The 16,463-nt window shown below is 54.7% G+C and overlaps 1 protein-coding gene across 5 annotated transcripts; it reads right to left on the bottom strand.

The window, feature by feature from the left end:
• Window positions 1-5,504: 5,504 nt before the first annotated feature.
• Window positions 5,505-16,324, bottom strand: LOC136022472 (sperm-associated antigen 4 protein-like). Of its 5 annotated transcripts, XM_065695773.1 has the most exons (13): window positions 15,166-15,357; window positions 13,894-14,417; window positions 11,853-11,959; window positions 11,519-11,603; window positions 10,755-10,822; window positions 10,097-10,158; window positions 9,855-9,895; window positions 8,925-9,021; window positions 8,340-8,424; window positions 7,677-7,789; window positions 6,954-7,121; window positions 6,500-6,589; window positions 5,505-5,667 (listed from the first exon to the last, which is right to left on the bottom strand). In XM_065695773.1, exons 2-13 carry the CDS (start codon window positions 14,013-14,015, stop codon window positions 5,542-5,544), a joined length of 1,164 nt encoding a protein of 387 aa, XP_065551845.1. In that variant the 5' UTR covers window positions 14,016-14,417; window positions 15,166-15,357; the 3' UTR covers window positions 5,505-5,541. The 5 variants fall into 5 exon arrangements, with proteins under 5 accessions (XP_065551845.1, XP_065551849.1, XP_065551848.1 ...); XM_065695777.1 differs by lacking the exons at window positions 13,894-14,417; window positions 15,166-15,357 and adding an exon at window positions 16,195-16,324; XM_065695776.1 differs by lacking the exon at window positions 6,500-6,589 and having other exon boundaries at window positions 15,166-15,365.
• Between the last annotated feature and the right edge of the window lie 139 nt (window positions 16,325-16,463).

Below are 16,463 nucleotides of genomic sequence, written 5' to 3'. Positions count from 1 at the left end.
TTGGCTCTCCCTGAGAATGGCCACAACATGAGCTGTGCTCCTGGGAGTGGGAAGCTGGCTGAGGAACACGCCTTGCTCTCCCCTTTGCTTGCACTGGCCCTCAGACATCTTTCTCCCCGTGTCCAACACAGAAACTCTTGGTACATATTCCTTTCCCCATCTTTGCTTTATAGCAAAGATGCAGCCTTCAGTGCAGGATGAGGAGGAAGTTGGCAACAGCAGCAGCAGTCCCCACTGCTCGAAGCACAGCTGGCAACACAGCCCAATTCTCACCCCCTCCCTCCCTGCACCCTGACCCCTGCAGCATGAGGCTACCGCCTCCCCAGAAGCCCAACGGCAGAAACGGGTAGTACATACACAGTGAAGATACACACGATCAGCAGGTATCTCCACAGGGATGCAAGGGTACCTGCCGGATGGCAAACAAGGCTGAAGACCGTCCCTAGGCAAAGAAACCAGAGAAACGTTAGGCCTCTCTCTTGAGGTCTCTTTTCCAGGATACTCAGCCAAGAGCGTTTTGGCTCTCTGCAGGGAGGCAAGCACCGAGTCCTAGGCACCACCTCTCTGGGGTGAAGAGCAGGGCAGCCTGCATTTCTCCAGCCACTTGTGACATTTTGCCAGACTTCTGGCACAGTGCAGCTCTCTGAGTCCACCCCAAGTACTTCGCAGCAAGAACCAGTGCTGAGCTTACTTGCAAGTGCTGTGGCCTTGTTATGACACTTTGGTGGCCCTGGAGCGGATGAGCTGCGAGTGGACTGAGAAAAGTGTTTCACCAGCTCCACCTCTGTGAAAAGGCTCCTGTGGGAGAAAAAAAAAAAAAAAAGATGCCAATTGCTCGCAGTGCTCACGCTGTGAGGGCCAAGGCCCTTGCCAGATCTAAGTCTGTGGAAGCCTCCCAAGAGATGTTCCAGCTGCAGCAAGAGAGGACAGCACGGCTGGGCTGCTTCCAGGGGACACCTCTCTCTTTCCCCCAGCCTTTGCTTTACAGGCCTGCAGTGGAGGAAGAGGAAAAAGCTGGTGGCAGCAGCAGCAGTCTCCACCACTGGAAGCACACCCTGATAATACATCTAAAACCGCTCCTACAATGCTCAATTGTTTAAGTGCCTTGAGGCTTGCAAACTCAGCTAAAAGTAGCCCATCCATACCATGGAAACATGTTATAATATGTACATGTGGTTCACAGATAAGCAGCTCTTGCAGGCAATCAAGAAGGACATCTGACACTGTGGTGTGGAGGATTGCTACAGTGAGAAAAAGATGAAGTATCACATCTTCATCATCCTCCGTGTGACCTGTGAATAACCCGAGGAAGGGAAGAGAGAAGAAGTAACGACCCCTAGGACCACCCGAGAGTTACCATGTATGCTCTAATAGGTAGTAACCTATGTCAGTTAATTCTGGGAAGAAATTATGCATAAGATTCCTGGGAATTATAAACGTATATGTATGAGATGAATTCTCATAAGCAAGAAACCTGTGAGAATCGACATGCATGCTTGGTGGAGCAATTCCCCCATGCATCGGGTGCCATAATATGTAATGCCTGCTTCTTAATGCTACATTTGATGAGAAACTGAACATGAGCCGGCAGCGTGTGCTCATAGCCCAGAGAGCCAACCGTATCCTTAGCCTGCATCAAAAGGAGAGTGACCAGCAGGTCGAAGGAGGTGATCTTGCCCCACTGCTCTTGTGAGACCTCACTTGGAGTATTGTGTGCAGTTCTGGTGTCCTCAACATAAAAAGGACATGGAACTGTTGGAACAAGTCCAGAGGAGGGCCGCAAGGATGATAAGGGCGCTTGATCACCTTCCGTATGAAGAGAGGCTGTGAAAGTTGGGGCTGTTCAGCCTGGAGAAGAGAAGGCTGCGTGGAGACCTCATAGCAGCCTTCCAGTACCTAAAGGGGGCCTCTAAGGATGCTGGGGAGGGACTCCTCATTAGGGACTGTAGTGACAGGACAAGGGGTAACAGGTTAAAACTTAAAGAGGGGAAGTTTAGGTTATATGTAAGGAAGAAGTTCTTTACTGTGAGGTTGGTGAGACACTGGAATGGGTTGCCCAAGGAAGTTGTGAATGCTCCGTCCCTGGCAATGTCCGAGGCCAGGCTGAATGGAGTCTTGGGTGACGTGGTTTAGTGCAGGATGTCCCTGCCCATGGCAGGGGGGCTGGAACTAGATGATCTTAAGGTCCTTTCCAACCCTAACTATTCTATTATTCTATGGTTGGTGTTAAGGAGTCTTATTCTACCAACTTTCGGTGACACCACAGCGCAGCCTGATTCTCTTCCCCTCCCTGCGTGTTCCCTGCCCCAACATGCCTCTCAGCAGCTCCTCTCAGTGGCTGTTCGCACAGGGGGCACGGACTGCTGCCCCCAAACACTATCCCCCACCTCTTTCCTGGTGCTGACCTCTCCTCCCCATGCAGCCTCCCTCTGTCAGTCAGTCAGGTCCCAGGAGACCAACCTGAGGTGCCAGCGTCTGGGACCCCCCTCTCCCGGGCAAAGCTGGGCTCCAACCCTCACAGCGTAAGGAAGCCCCTGCTGCACACTGCCTTTTGGCTGGGAGAGCAAGCCATGCCTTCAGCCAAGGCTCACCAGAAAGGGGCTTGGCAATGCACAGGGCTCTTGTGCAGAAGCATCTGTCAGCTTCCCCATGCTGATCCATAACCTTCTGGCTGTATTAGGCCATATCCCAGCTACCATCCTAACCCGATGCCCCATGCAGGAGCAGCCGACTTCGTACCTACTCGCCTGGCAGTGGCTCTGCCCTGCAGCCTCTCCTGCTGACTGTTGGTCAGTCTTGCTCTCAAAGGAGACATTTAAGCTCCCTTGGCCTCTTTTCTGTGGTGCCTTTCTCCTTGACATCTCTGGGCAAAGGCAGCCTCCCTGCTCAGCTCTTCCACCTAAGCCTCAGCACTCTGGGCTCCTCAGGCAAAACCAGCTCCAGCAGCAGCTCCGCACTGCCCTTCCACAGGAGTGTCCCTGCCCGGGGCGACAGTCCCGTGCAGCTGTGGGCTCCTCCCCTGCCCCACAAGGCTATATGGCTGCCCAGTTCTGACTCCAGAGTGGCGGCTCTGACGTCACAGTGGGGCTGAGCAGGGCTCCCTCTGGGCTCGCCTGGGGCAACATGGGAGTTGCCTCCCCTTAGGAATAATAAAAAACACTCCCCAGGGGCTGGTCTCTTGCCTTCAGCTGCAGTGCGAAGGGGTGTGCATGGCTGAGGATGACTGGCTGTCTTCATTCCATGTCCGTGCCTCAGCCAAAACCCTGCAAGGTGAGGACGAAGGGAGAGGACAGTGTGAGCAAGGCACAGAACTCTGACTGCATCATGTCACTTGACTGGAGCTAAACACTGGCCTGTGAATGCAGCACAGCCCTTCCCTACATGCTCTCTCCCAGGACTGCGTGTCTGGCAGGAACAGGGGTTTCCCCAAGGACACAGCCCACCTCAACACTCCTTTTTGCAGTGCACACAGGTGGCTTCTCTGAAGGGTGTAGCCAGAAACGCAGATCCTTTGCATGACCTTTGCCATGGGTTAAATACCACAGACAAGTCCCCCGGAACACCAGCAGTTAAGGAGAGAGAATCACAAATTACAGTCTGAAAGAATCTTAGAAGTCAGGGACCTCTCTGAATAGGAACCTGGAGATGTTACGGGATGTGCTCTGGTGACCAAGCTTGTGCTCACTGCTGGGGAGACCCACAGAGAAAAGGCTGAGTGGGAGGAGGGCTCAGGACTCACCCTGCTCCCCTGGGACAAGCCCTGTCTCAAAAGGTCTCCCAGAGCTGCCCTGGGACAGGATCTTCCCTCAACCCTCAGCTGTCATGCAGCATGCAGGAGCACACAGAGAGGGGATGTCCCTGTCTTGGACAGGAAGAACTGGTGAGACGAAGCTCCTCTCTTGGGCCCAGGACCTTGCTGCTCTCCCCGCAGACCCCAGCCCAGGGGGTGAGCCATGGGTGGGGGAGTAAGGGGGAAAAACCTGGCAGATGTGCCCCATGGAGGGGACTCACCGAACACGGGCAACTGAACCTTTCCTGCTTCTTCCGTGCTGAGCTGTAAGCGATCTCCTCATACACGGCCTCAGGGAAGGGCTCCCAAGCTCTCCCAGAGCTTCTGGACAGTGGCAGAACTGTCCCAGAACAGGCAGAGAGGGGACAGGAACCCACTCTGCTCCCCCGGCTTTGGTCCTTTGGGCATTGCCTTAGCAGAGGGAAGTGACAAAGTCCCACAGTGTGCAGCCAAGAACTGGGAAACCCTCTGGCGCAAGCAGCTGCTGCCACTGTGGACACCAGCTGTGCTGCCCGGGAGGGTCCCATCATGCAGGGGCTGGCAGATGGACACATAGTGGTTGTAGGGCATGATGGTGAGAAGATAAAACTCGTCTGTGTTTGAGGAGAGAAAGAAAAAGACCTGGGCAGCGCATCCCAGGAAGAAGGTGGCCCTGGTGTTCCAGAGGGAACTGGCAATCGGTTTAGTGACAGTGGTGGACATGGAGCACAGGTCCAGCAGGGGCAGGTCGAGGAGGAAGAAGTACATGGGGTGTGGAGGCGCTGGTTGCAGGCTGTGGTGGGGATGATGAGTTCATTGCTCAGGAGCACAGCCAGGTAGATGCCGAGGAAGAGTCAGACCTGCAAGAGCTGCAGCTCCCACGTGTCTGCAAATGGCAGGAGGAGGAAGTGGGTTACAGAGCTGCCACTGGACATTTGCTTCATCTTGTTATGGGGGGATTTCCAAAAGGGAAAAGACAGTGACAATTTAGGGGAGAATTCTCTGAGTGAAACCTAATGCATTTCTCACAGAACACCCTGGAAATGCCTCTTCTCTGGTTTCAGGAAGACCTTTGGCAGGTGCCTTCCATGAGCTCTGGTTGGTGCAGGCTGAGGGTGTCACTGGAAGGAGGGGGCTCTGCTGGGGGCTCTGGTAGAGCCAGTCCTGCCTTCCAGCAGTAAGGAAATAGGAACATGGCGGGAGCGCATATGGGGGTGTTGTGTCAGATGAAATTCACACGAGACATCAAAGAGCTTTTCGGAAGATCTCACCTGTCCATCAGCTTTGGTCTCAGCTGCCCTGTGCTGGCTCTTTCAGCAGGAAGATGACTTCACCCAGACTGCTCCAACACGCAGCCCCTGGGGTGCAGGGACCCCGCTTGGAAGGACAACCCTGGGCACCCCTGGCTGCACAGCTGGCTGCACACCCCTGAAACCACCCCCAGGAGAAGGCAGCCATCACACACCCCCCTTTTGATGGTGCAGTGGGGAATCTGATGCTTCTCCAGGCCCGCTACTGGGAAACTAAAAGGGGGAGCTCACAAGCCCCTGGCAGCCCCAAGGAGCTGTCCCAAGGACTGTTGGTGACCCACATCCGCTGCTTGCAGTCTGCCCTGTAGCCACGTCAGCAGGTGCTCCTACCCATCCCCCCAGTGGACCTTCTTGAACACCCCGCTTTGGAGACAGATCTTCTACACCACTCTGATCTGACAAACCATTTATCACTCCTCCCCCATTCCTTTTATTTATTTGTGTTCTTTTTCATCTCTGGTTTCAGTTGAGGTTTTCTGGTTCTGCCATCTTTCCATGAACCTGCACTCGATAAATGCAGGTGTAGGCTGGGTTTCCCCAGTTGCTCTTCACAGTAAGTTTGATGTGTGAAAAGGCTCTCTGTGTGTTCTGTGAAGAGAGTGACAAGAAAACTTGAGGCGTTAAGTGTGACAGTGCCATTGAGGTTCCTCCCCCTGCCTGCCCTGCTCCTGCTCCTGCTCCTGCTCCTGCTCCTGCTCCTGCTCCTGCTCCTGCTCAGGAACAGGCTTCCAAAAGTGGGTAGGAGTGGCTGTAGGCATCTGAGGCTCACTGCTGGTACCGGGGCTCCTGCAGAGACTGAAGGCATGGGAAGGGAGAAGGCACCCTCTGCAACCTGGCCTGCTGCGGACTGTGCCTCCCTTCCCTTTTCCCCTTTCCCTCGGCAGCTTGCTCTGTGCTGACAGAGAGGCTGGGGAGGTCCTCCTATGCGTGAGACGGTGTGAAACCCCATTAAGCTCCCGCTATGCTCTCTGCCTGCTTTCCTCCTGGCAGATGTGAGGGCATCAGGAGAAAAGGGACGTGTTGTGCTGGGAGGAAAGAACACTGTCCAGCCTGTCAGCAGGCCACAGGGTGGAGGGACAATGCTGCCCAGCAGCTTTCCCCACCAGGTATCCCTGTTTCTCTTGGCACGAAGATGTTGCTTTGGTGGAGAGGCCATGTGCGCAGCTGGCTATGCCGAAGGCAGCAGCTGCAGCCAGGGGTCTGTCAGGACTTAAGCTCCCACAGGAACAACCCTGCCCTTGCAAAACCGTTGCTGCTACCACCACCGCATGCTGCTCAGTCCTCCCAACTCCACCAGGCCTCGTCGGCAGTGGTCTGGGTCCCTGTGCCAGGGGAGGGAGCATTCACGCTCTTCCTGCCACGGCCTTGCGGGCACTCCTGGTTTTCTCCTGGCCATCTTGCCCTCGTGCACGGACCGTACCTTCAGAAGGAAGGTTTGAAGGGCCTCTTTTGCCACGTTGTACGTGAACATCCCAAGGAGAGTTTCCTCTTCTCTGTCTGCATGCACTCCCTCGAGGGAAAAGCACAAGGAGGAAGGAGAGAAGCTCAGACTTGTCCCAACAAAGAGGATGTTTGTGTGTGCCGGATCAGCACATACTGCACGGACTGTTATCTACTCAGCCTCTCCCAGGGCTCTAGCAGTAGTTGAGCACTGTCTCCACCTTGTGTTTTATTCAAGAACTCTGAGGTGCTCTCACCAGAATGAGTCTTGAGAGGGATGGACCCTGTAGAGCCCCTGAAGTATCCTGCAAATGCACTGCAGGGCTTAGGAGAAAGCAGGACACGAACCTCCAAGGAGGCACAAAGCAAGCAAGTTCCAGTCACACTTTCCCCCAGGGCCACATGCCAGCCAGAAGCACCCAGCAGAGACTTACAAAGACAGCGATGTCTCGGGGGGCACTGGTGACGGTCCCAGATGGAGAGACCTCTTTGTAGATGTGCTGCACACTGACAGCAGTCAGACGGGCTGCTGCTGGCAACCTGATGACCACCTGGCCCTGCTGCCCTTGTAAAGGCCAGCAGTTTCCTGGGGAAATATCCGGCTGCAATCAGAATGTGAGAGCAATGAAACGTGAGCCCATGTTCGGTTCAACACAGCTGCTCATGTAGCCTGAAGCACAGGTGCTGGTGTGTCTGTGGGGTCTATTCCAGCTTGAAAATGAGGCACGTGTGAGGAAATAGACAAAAGCAGCAGCCTCTCAGTATTATGGAAAGAGGGGAATACCTGTTACTAAGCCACCCTAGTCAGGGCCTTACAGATACACCTCTCTGCCCAGTGGCTCTGCAGAGGACCCCCTGCCTCACACCCTGAAAAGGAACTGTTAGGGGTGAGCATGGAACTGAGGTCACCAGGGAGAAAGTCATTCACCCAGCTGTGACTGAGGACTGTGGGCAAGATGCAGCAGTTGAGCTCTGTTCCCCTCCTGAGGGGAGCCACTGCTTTCTGTCAAGCCCAGCCCTGAGTTCAAGCTTTGGTTTCAGGCAACAGATCAGCACTGTGGGCTTGAGCATTACCACTGGACTGAGAGGACAACCCCTAAGGTCAGTCCCCAGCTTCGCAGGAAGGAAACGTGCACTGGTGATTTCTGCTACAATACCTCCAAAATCGTATCAGGAGGGTTGGGAGTGTGGAAGAACCATAAAACCCTGCAGACCCAATTCTCTTTGCAGGCATAAGTCTTCGAAGTTCTCTGCATGTCAATGGTGGCACCTGTAAGGAAGGGAGAGCAGGTGACTGCAAGAGGCCACGGACTAGGAGGACCCTGTGATCTGACCCTCTTTCTGATGCTGCTGGACAGCTCCAGCTGTCAGTCTCTCAGTCCTCTCTCTCCTCATCTCCATGCTGGTAGGGGTGCCTAGCTGCACAGGACGACAGCACCCATATGCCTGGTGTCTGCTCCTCTCAGCGCCACAAGTAGAAGGTCTGAGGGTGCTGATGAATGACAGCAGACCAAAGCTGAGGGCTTGCTGTGTGGGCAATAAAGGATGACCCATCCGTTCCCTTTCCAAATGCATTGATGAGGAAGGGAGCCCCTCCATCAGCCCTGGAATGTGTGTGGGGCAGTGCCAGAGGCACCTGCGCAGAGGCGGGACCAGGAGGGAATCCAAGAGAGCCACTGCCACAGACTTGCTCTCGGACCTCAGGAAGCTTCCCGGCTTTCAGCTCCCCTGCTTTGGAGAGCAGCACCTGGAGGACATCCTCCTTTGGGGAGTGCTACAGACAAGTGCGTGGCAAGGAGAATGGGCTGCTGTGTCCATACCAGAACTTTTCAGGGCCCAGTCAGATCTTCCCATGTAGATTTCCGAAGCCAGCTCCAGCGCTGCCTGGTTCACCTCCTGCCTCTCCTGGGAAAGATACAAACAAGCACATCAGCAGGCAGTTCAGCATGGCTACCAGCACCCAGAAAGGCAAAGGGTCAGTGTCAGAAACACAAGGCAAGCCTTGTCCAGTAAGCTGAGAGACTGCGGCTGATGTGAGCCACGAGCACAGTATCTGTGGCCACGACCATGGGGTCCTCAGTCCCTTGTTCCCACCTTCCATGCTCAGGCCATGTCCACGATGGCTGGCTATGGGAGTGGGTCTGGGTCTCACTGCTGCTCAGGGCCCAGCCAGAGCAGCCACAGGTGCCCGTGCCAAGGGAAGGATGTTGGAAGACCCCCACTGCCTGAAGCACCAGTTAACCTGGGCCCAGAGAAGGGCCTGGGCAGTGCCAAAGCTCACCCAGCAATCCCCTGGCAAAGGCTGGCTTGCTGCGGTCAGCAGGCTGAGCCCACTACTAATCCCCAGTAGTGCTTCCTCAGGGCTTCTGCCCAGCCAAGCCTTCTTCTCCAAAATGCAGGGTTACCTTCTTCAAACTGCTTATCTCCGCCACCAGCTGAGCCACCTCCTCCAGCAGAAGCTGCAACGTTTGGGTTTGCTCTGTCAAAAGGGTGTGCAAGTTCCTGCAGGAACAGGAAAGCAGATGTTGTCAGAGAGCAGCCCATTCCCTTGGGAGTGTCTGAGCTCAGCAAGGAGCAGAGACATAGGGTCTTTCTGCTTTGTAAATGCTTTCCTTCCTCCCCAGGCTGAAAGAAAGGCAATGGCCAGAGGGAAGTACGGGAGCCGTGGCTGTTAGAAAAATGGGTGCAGGTAGCACAAGGTTGTCCTGGGTTCGGCTGTAGCAGTCATTTTCCCCCTTCTTAGTAGCTGGTGCAGCGCTGTGGTTTTGACTTTCAGCCTGGGAACAGCACTGATAACACCGATGTTTTCAGTTGCTGCTCAGTAATGTTTACTCTGACCAACGACTTTCTGAGTCTCATGCTTTGCCAGGGAGGAGGGGAAGCCGGAAGGAAGCAGAGACAGGACACCTGACTCAAACTAGCCAAAGGCGTATTCCATACCACAGCACGTCATGCCGAGTATAGAAACGGGGCAGTTACCCGGAAGGGCTAGATCACTGCTCTGGTCAGGCTGGGTACCAGGTCGGCGGATGGTGAGCGGTTGTATTCTCTTCCCTTGTTATTCCCTTTATCATTATCATTACTGCTGGTAGCAGCAGTGGTTTGTGTTATACCTTAGTTACTGGACTGTTCTTATCTCAACCCATGGGAGTTACATTCTTTCGATTCTTCTCCCCATCCCTCAGGGAGCGGGTGGAGAGAGAAGAGGGGGATTGAGCCAGCGGCTGCGTGAGCGAGCTGCTGCGTGGTTCTGAGTTACCGGCTGGGCTTAAACCATGACAGGTTGGCTGATGCTTCTGCACAGATCCAATTCCAGCTCAGGAAACATCTCTTACCTCAGCATCTTTGTTTCTGCTGCGGATGCCCATGTCAGATCCTGAAAGGGAAAAATGCTCTGTTAAGAGTATCCACCACCAGAGCTGCTGGGGCTTCCCAGGAGAGGCTTCCCTGGGAAGCCCCGGCAAGAGCTACTGCTTCTTTGGGGCACTCCGCGTGGACACAGAAAAGCCCGTGATTTAGCCAGCCACTGTCAGCAATGCTCCCTTGCAGGAGCTGCCTGTCCCAAAGGGTCACCAACCTCTCTCTGTGCCTTTGCCCGCATTGTCCACACTGGCAGTGAGGTCCCGCAGTAAACACCAGCTGCAATTCACACCACCAAGAGACAGTTACTTGATCTGGGTTGCTAGTGATCCCTGCAGTGCCGTGGTCTCCTCCTGGTTGCCTTGTGGATGGGGCAGCAAGTAAGCTGAGGAGGTGGAGAACTTGGCGTGCAGAGAGACGATGTGCCTCTGAGCGGAAGCCATCACCACAGGCTTCAGGGCATCGTGTAGCCATGAGCTTCAGGTGTGCTCGGCGACCCAGAGCTCTTCCCCGTATCCCCTTACTGCTTCTGTGAGCCCCGAGACGAGGCTGCATCAGCCAGGAGAGGCATCAGGAAGGGGTATCAGTCACCCTGCACAGCCCCTCTGGGTATCCCCCAGTTCAGGCTTGGAAATACGTACTCCCTTCTCTCGCAGGCTTGCAGACTAAGCAAGCCCTTTGGTCCTGTGGCCAGTGGAGCAGCATGGCTGGGAGGCTACCAGTCTTACTGGTAGTTGAAAAGCAAGTCCTCGCCAAGGACGCACTCCAGAAGCACTTGGACCATGCAGGGTTCCACACATATGGGCCAAAAAGAGAAGCTGGCATCCAGCACAACCAGGCTGTTAACTCTCAAATGTTTGCTCACGCAAACTCACCAAGAACCACCGGAAGCAAGAAGACAATGAATTTCAAGCACCTCTTCTTGTGCACAGCCATCTTTTGCCTGAAAAAGGAGGGTGTCCTATGTCTGTCAATGAGCCAGGTTTTGAGCAAACCAGCTGGATTACCACTTCCAGGCAGGAAAGCCACTGTTTTGGAAGCCTGCTGCTGACACACAGCTGCCAGGCAAGCACCCAGGAGGAGCACTTTCTGTCCACACCTTTCAAAACTGCCAGCAGCTCTTCCCCAAAAGAAGAACTACTCCCAGAAACTAGAGGCTGAGCAAATCAAGACTTCCGGCTCTGCACCCCTGGGTCTGGCTACACAGCAGTTTGTCCTACCATGACCAAAGTCTGGGCCTCTGGCGACTGTGTGGCAGTGAGACTGCCCAGGGGCTTTACTCTTGGCTCTCCCTGAGAATGGCCACAACATGAGCTGTGCTCCTGGGAGTGGGAAGCTGGCTGAGGAACACGCCTTGCTCTCCCCTTTGCTTGCACTGGCCCTCAGACATCTTTCTCCCCGTGTCCAACACAGAAACTCTTGGTACATATTCCTTTCCCCATCTTTGCTTTATAGCAAAGATGCAGCCTTCAGTGCAGGATGAGGAGGAAGTTGGCAACAGCAGCAGCAGTCCCCACTGCTCGAAGCACAGCTGGCAACACAGCCCAATTCTCACCCCCTCCCTCCCTGCACCCTGACCCCTGCAGCATGAGGCTACCGCCTCCCCAGAAGCCCAACGGCAGAAACGGGTAGTACATACACAGTGAAGATACACACGATCAGCAGGTATCTCCACAGGGATGCAAGGGTACCTGCCGGATGGCAAACAAGGCTGAAGACCGTCCCTAGGCAAAGAAACCAGAGAAACGTTAGGCCTCTCTCTTGAGGTCTCTTTTCCAGGATACTCAGCCAAGAGCGTTTTGGCTCTCTGCAGGGAGGCAAGCACCGAGTCCTAGGCACCACCTCTCTGGGGTGAAGAGCAGGGCAGCCTGCATTTCTCCAGCCACTTGTGACATTTTGCCAGACTTCTGGCACAGTGCAGCTCTCTGAGTCCACCCCAAGTACTTCGCAGCAAGAACCAGTGCTGAGCTTACTTGCAAGTGCTGTGGCCTTGTTATGACACTTTGGTGGCCCTGGAGCGGATGAGCTGCGAGTGGACTGAGAAAAGTGTTTCACCAGCTCCACCTCTGTGAAAAGGCTCCTGTGGGAGAAAAAAAAAAAAAAAAAGATGCCAATTGCTCGCAGTGCTCACGCTGTGAGGGCCAAGGCCCTTGCCAGATCTAAGTCTGTGGAAGCCTCCCAAGAGATGTTCCAGCTGCAGCAAGAGAGGACAGCACGGCTGGGCTGCTTCCAGGGGACACCTCTCTCTTTCCCCCAGCCTTTGCTTTACAGGCCTGCAGTGGAGGAAGAGGAAAAAGCTGGTGGCAGCAGCAGCAGTCTCCACCACTGGAAGCACACCCTGATAATACATCTAAAACCGCTCCTACAATGCTCAATTGTTTAAGTGCCTTGAGGCTTGCAAACTCAGCTAAAAGTAGCCCATCCATACCATGGAAACATGTTATAATATGTACATGTGGTTCACAGATAAGCAGCTCTTGCAGGCAATCAAGAAGGACATCTGACACTGTGGTGTGGAGGATTGCTACAGTGAGAAAAAGATGAAGTATCACATCTTCATCATCCTCCGTGTGACCTGTGAATAACCCGAGGAAGGGAAGAGAGAAGAAGTAACGACCCCTAGGACCACCCGAGAGTTACCATGTATGCTCTAATAGGTAGTAACCTATGTCAGTTAATTCTGGGAAGAAATTATGCATAAGATTCCTGGGAATTATAAACGTATATGTATGAGATGAATTCTCATAAGCAAGAAACCTGTGAGAATCGACATGCATGCTTGGTGGAGCAATTCCCCCATGCATCGGGTGCCATAATATGTAATGCCTGCTTCTTAATGCTACATTTGATGAGAAACTGAACATGAGCCGGCAGCGTGTGCTCACAGCCCAGAGAGCCAACCGTATCCTTAGCCTGCATCAAAAGGAGAGTGACCAGCAGGTCGAAGGAGGTGATCTTGCCCCACTGCTCTTGTGAGACCTCACTTGGAGTATTGTGTGCAGTTCTGGTGTCCTCAACATAAAAAGGACATGGAACTGTTGGAACAAGTCCAGAGGAGGGCCGCAAGGATGATAAGGGCGCTTGATCACCTTCCGTATGAAGAGAGGCTGTGAAAGTTGGGGCTGTTCAGCCTGGAGAAGAGAAGGCTGCGTGGAGACCTCATAGCAGCCTTCCAGTACCTAAAGGGGGCCTCTAAGGATGCTGGGGAGGGACTCCTCATTAGGGACTGTAGTGACAGGACAAGGGGTAACAGGTTAAAACTTAAAGAGGGGAAGTTTAGGTTATATGTAAGGAAGAAGTTCTTTACTGTGAGGTTGGTGAGACACTGGAATGGGTTGCCCAAGGAAGTTGTGAATGCTCCGTCCCTGGCAATGTCCGAGGCCAGGCTGAATGGAGTCTTGGGTGACGTGGTTTAGTGCAGGATGTCCCTGCCCATGGCAGGGGGGCTGGAACTAGATGATCTTAAGGTCCTTTCCAACCCTAACTATTCTATTATTCTATGGTTGGTGTTAAGGAGTCTTATTCTACTAACTTTCGGTGACACCACAGCGCAGCCTGATTCTCTTCCCCTCCCTGCGTGTTCCCTGCCCCAACATGCCTCTCAGCAGCTCCTCTCAGTGGCTGTTCGCACAGGGGGCACGGACTGCTGCCCCCAAACACTATCCCCCACCTCTTTCCTGGTGCTGACCTCTCCTCCCCATGCAGCCTCCCTCTGTCAGTCAGTCAGGTCCCAGGAGACCAACCTGAGGTGCCAGCGTCTGGGACCCCCCTCTCCCGGGCAAAGCTGGGCTCCAACCCTCACAGCGTAAGGAAGCCCCTGCTGCACACTGCTGGGAGAGCAAGCCATGCCTTCAGCCAAGGCTCACCAGAAAGGGGCTTGGCAATGCACAGGGCTCTTGTGCAGAAGCATCTGTCAGCTTCCCCATGCTGATCCATAACCTTCTGGCTGTATTAGGCCATATCCCAGCTACCATCCTAACCCGATGCCCCATGCAGGAGCAGCCGACTTCGTACCTACTCGCCTGGCAGTGGCTCTGCCCTGCAGCCTCTCCTGCTGACTGTTGGTCAGTCTTGCTCTCAAAGGAGACATTTAAGCTCCCTTGGCCTCTTTTCTGTGGTGCCTTTCTCCTTGACATCTCTGGGCAAAGGCAGCCTCCCTGCTCAGCTCTTCCACCTAAGCCTCAGCACTCTGGGCTCCTCAGGCAAAACCAGCTCCAGCAGCAGCTCCGCACTGCCCTTCCACAGGAGTGTCCCTGCCCGGGGCGACAGTCCCGTGCAGCTGTGGGCTCCTCCCCTGCCCCACAAGGCTATATGGCTGCCCAGTTCTGACTCCAGAGTGGCGGCTCTGACGTCACAGTGGGGCTGAGCAGGGCTCCCTCTGGGCTCGCCTGGGGCAACATGGGAGTTGCCTCCCCTTAGGAATAATAAAAAACACTCCCCAGGGGCTGGTCTCTTGCCTTCAGCTGCAGTGCGAAGGGGTGTGCATGGCTGAGGATGACTGGCTGTCTTCATTCCATGTCCGTGCCTCAGCCAAAACCCTGCAAGGTGAGGACGAAGGGAGAGGACAGTGTGAGCAAGGCACAGAACTCTGACTGCATCATGTCACTTGACTGGAGCTAAACACTGGCCTGTGAATGCAGCACAGCCCTTCCCTACATGCTCTCTCCCAGGACTGCGTGTCTGGCAGGAACAGGGGTTTCCCCAAGGACACAGCCCACCTCAACACTCCTTTTTGCAGTGCACACAGGTGGCTTCTCTGAAGGGTGTAGCCAGAAACGCAGATCCTTTGCATGACCTTTGCCATGGGTTAAATACCACAGACAAGTCCCCCGGAACACCAGCAGTTAAGGAGAGAGAATCACAAATTACAGTCTGAAAGAATCTTAGAAGTCAGGGACCTCTCTGAATAGGAACCTGGAGATGTTACGGGATGTGCTCTGGTGACCAAGCTTGTGCTCACTGCTGGGGAGACCCACAGAGAAAAGGCTGAGTGGGAGGAGGGCTCAGGACTCACCCTGCTCCCCTGGGACAAGCCCTGTCTCAAAAGGTCTCCCAGAGCTGCCCTGGGACAGGATCTTCCCTCAACCCTCAGCTGTCATGCAGCATGCAGGAGCACACAGAGAGGGGATGTCCCTGTCTTGGACAGGAAGAACTGGTGAGACGAAGCTCCTCTCTTGGGCCCAGGACCTTGCTGCTCTCCCCGCAGACCCCAGCCCAGGGGGTGAGCCATGGGTGGGGGAGTAAGGGGGAAAAACCTGGCAGATGTGCCCCATGGAGGGGACTCACCGAACACGGGCAACTGAACCTTTCCTGCTTCTTCCGTGCTGAGCTGTAAGCGATCTCCTCATACACGGCCTCAGGGAAGGGCTCCCAAGCTCTCCCAGAGCTTCTGGACAGTGGCAGAACTGTCCCAGAACAGGCAGAGAGGGGACAGGAACCCACTCTGCTCCCCCGGCTTTGGTCCTTTGGGCATTGCCTTAGCAGAGGGAAGTGACAAAGTCCCACAGTGTGCAGCCAAGAACTGGGAAACCCTCTGGCGCAAGCAGCTGCTGCCACTGTGGACACCAGCTGTGCTGCCCGGGAGGGTCCCATCATGCAGGGGCTGGCAGATGGACACATAGTGGTTGTAGGGCATGATGGTGAGAAGATAAAACTCGTCTGTGTTTGAGGAGAGAAAGAAAAAGACCTGGGCAGCGCATCCCAGGAAGAAGGTGGCCCTGGTGTTCCAGAGGGAACTGGCAATCGGTTTAGTGACAGTGGTGGACATGGAGCACAGGTCCAGCAGGGGCAGGTCGAGGAGGAAGAAGTACATGGGGTGTGGAGGCGCTGGTTGCAGGCTGTGGTGGGGATGATGAGTTCATTGCCCAGGAGCACAGCCAGGTAGATGCCGAGGAAGAGTCAGACCTGCAAGAGCTGCAGCTCCCACGTGTCTGCAAATGGCAGGAGGAGGAAGTGGGTTACAGAGCTGCCACTGGACATTTGCTTCATCTTGTTATGGGGGGCTTTCCAAAAGGGAAAAGACAGTGACAATTTAGGGGAGAATTCTCTGAGTGAAACCTAATGCATTTCTCACAGAACACCCTGGAAATGCCTCTTCTCTGGTTTCAGGAAGACCTTTGGCAGGTGCCTTCCATGAGCTCTGGTTGGTGCAGGCTGAGGGTGTCACTGGAAGGAGGGGGCTCTGCTGGGGGCTCTGGTAGAGCCAGTCCTGCCTTCCAGCAGTAAGGAAATAGGAACATGGCGGGAGCGCATATGGGGGTGTTGTGTCAGATGAAATTCACACGAGACATCAAAGAGCTTTTCGGAAGATCTCACCTGTCCATCAGCTTTGGTCTCAGCTGCCCTGTGCTGGCTCTTTCAGCAGGAAGATGACTTCACCCAGACTGCTCCAACACGCAGCCCCTGGGGTGCAGGGACCCCGCTTGGAAGGACAACCCTGGGCACCCCTGGCTGCACAGCTGGCTGCACACCCCTGAAACCACCCCCAGGAGAAGGCAGCCATCACACACCCCCCTTTTGATGGTGCAGTGGGGAATCTGATGCTTCTCCAGGCCCGCTACTGGGAAACTAAAAGGGGGAGCTCA

The sequence above is a fragment of the Lathamus discolor genome, chromosome 15 (genome assembly GCF_037157495.1).
Source record: "Lathamus discolor isolate bLatDis1 chromosome 15, bLatDis1.hap1, whole genome shotgun sequence".
In the NCBI taxonomy this organism is placed as follows: domain Eukaryota; kingdom Metazoa; phylum Chordata; class Aves; order Psittaciformes; family Psittacidae; genus Lathamus; species Lathamus discolor.
This window is presented reverse-complemented; position numbering and strand designations above follow the sequence as displayed.

Bases quoted from the DNA above. Each gene is read 5' to 3' on its own strand.
- LOC136022472 (XM_065695773.1), bottom strand. From the start codon at position 14,015: ATGTCAAGGAGAAAGGCACCACAGAAAAGAGGCCAAGGGAGCTTAAAT. The intron at 9,896-10,096 runs GTTGGTGACCCT...TTTCCCTTTCAG, and splicing joins GGGCAAAGGCACAGAGAGAG to GATCTGACATGGGCATCCGC. The intron at 8,425-8,924 runs GTAACCCTGCAT...TATCTTTCCCAG, and splicing joins AGATAAGCAGTTTGAAGAAG to GAGAGGCAGGAGGTGAACCA.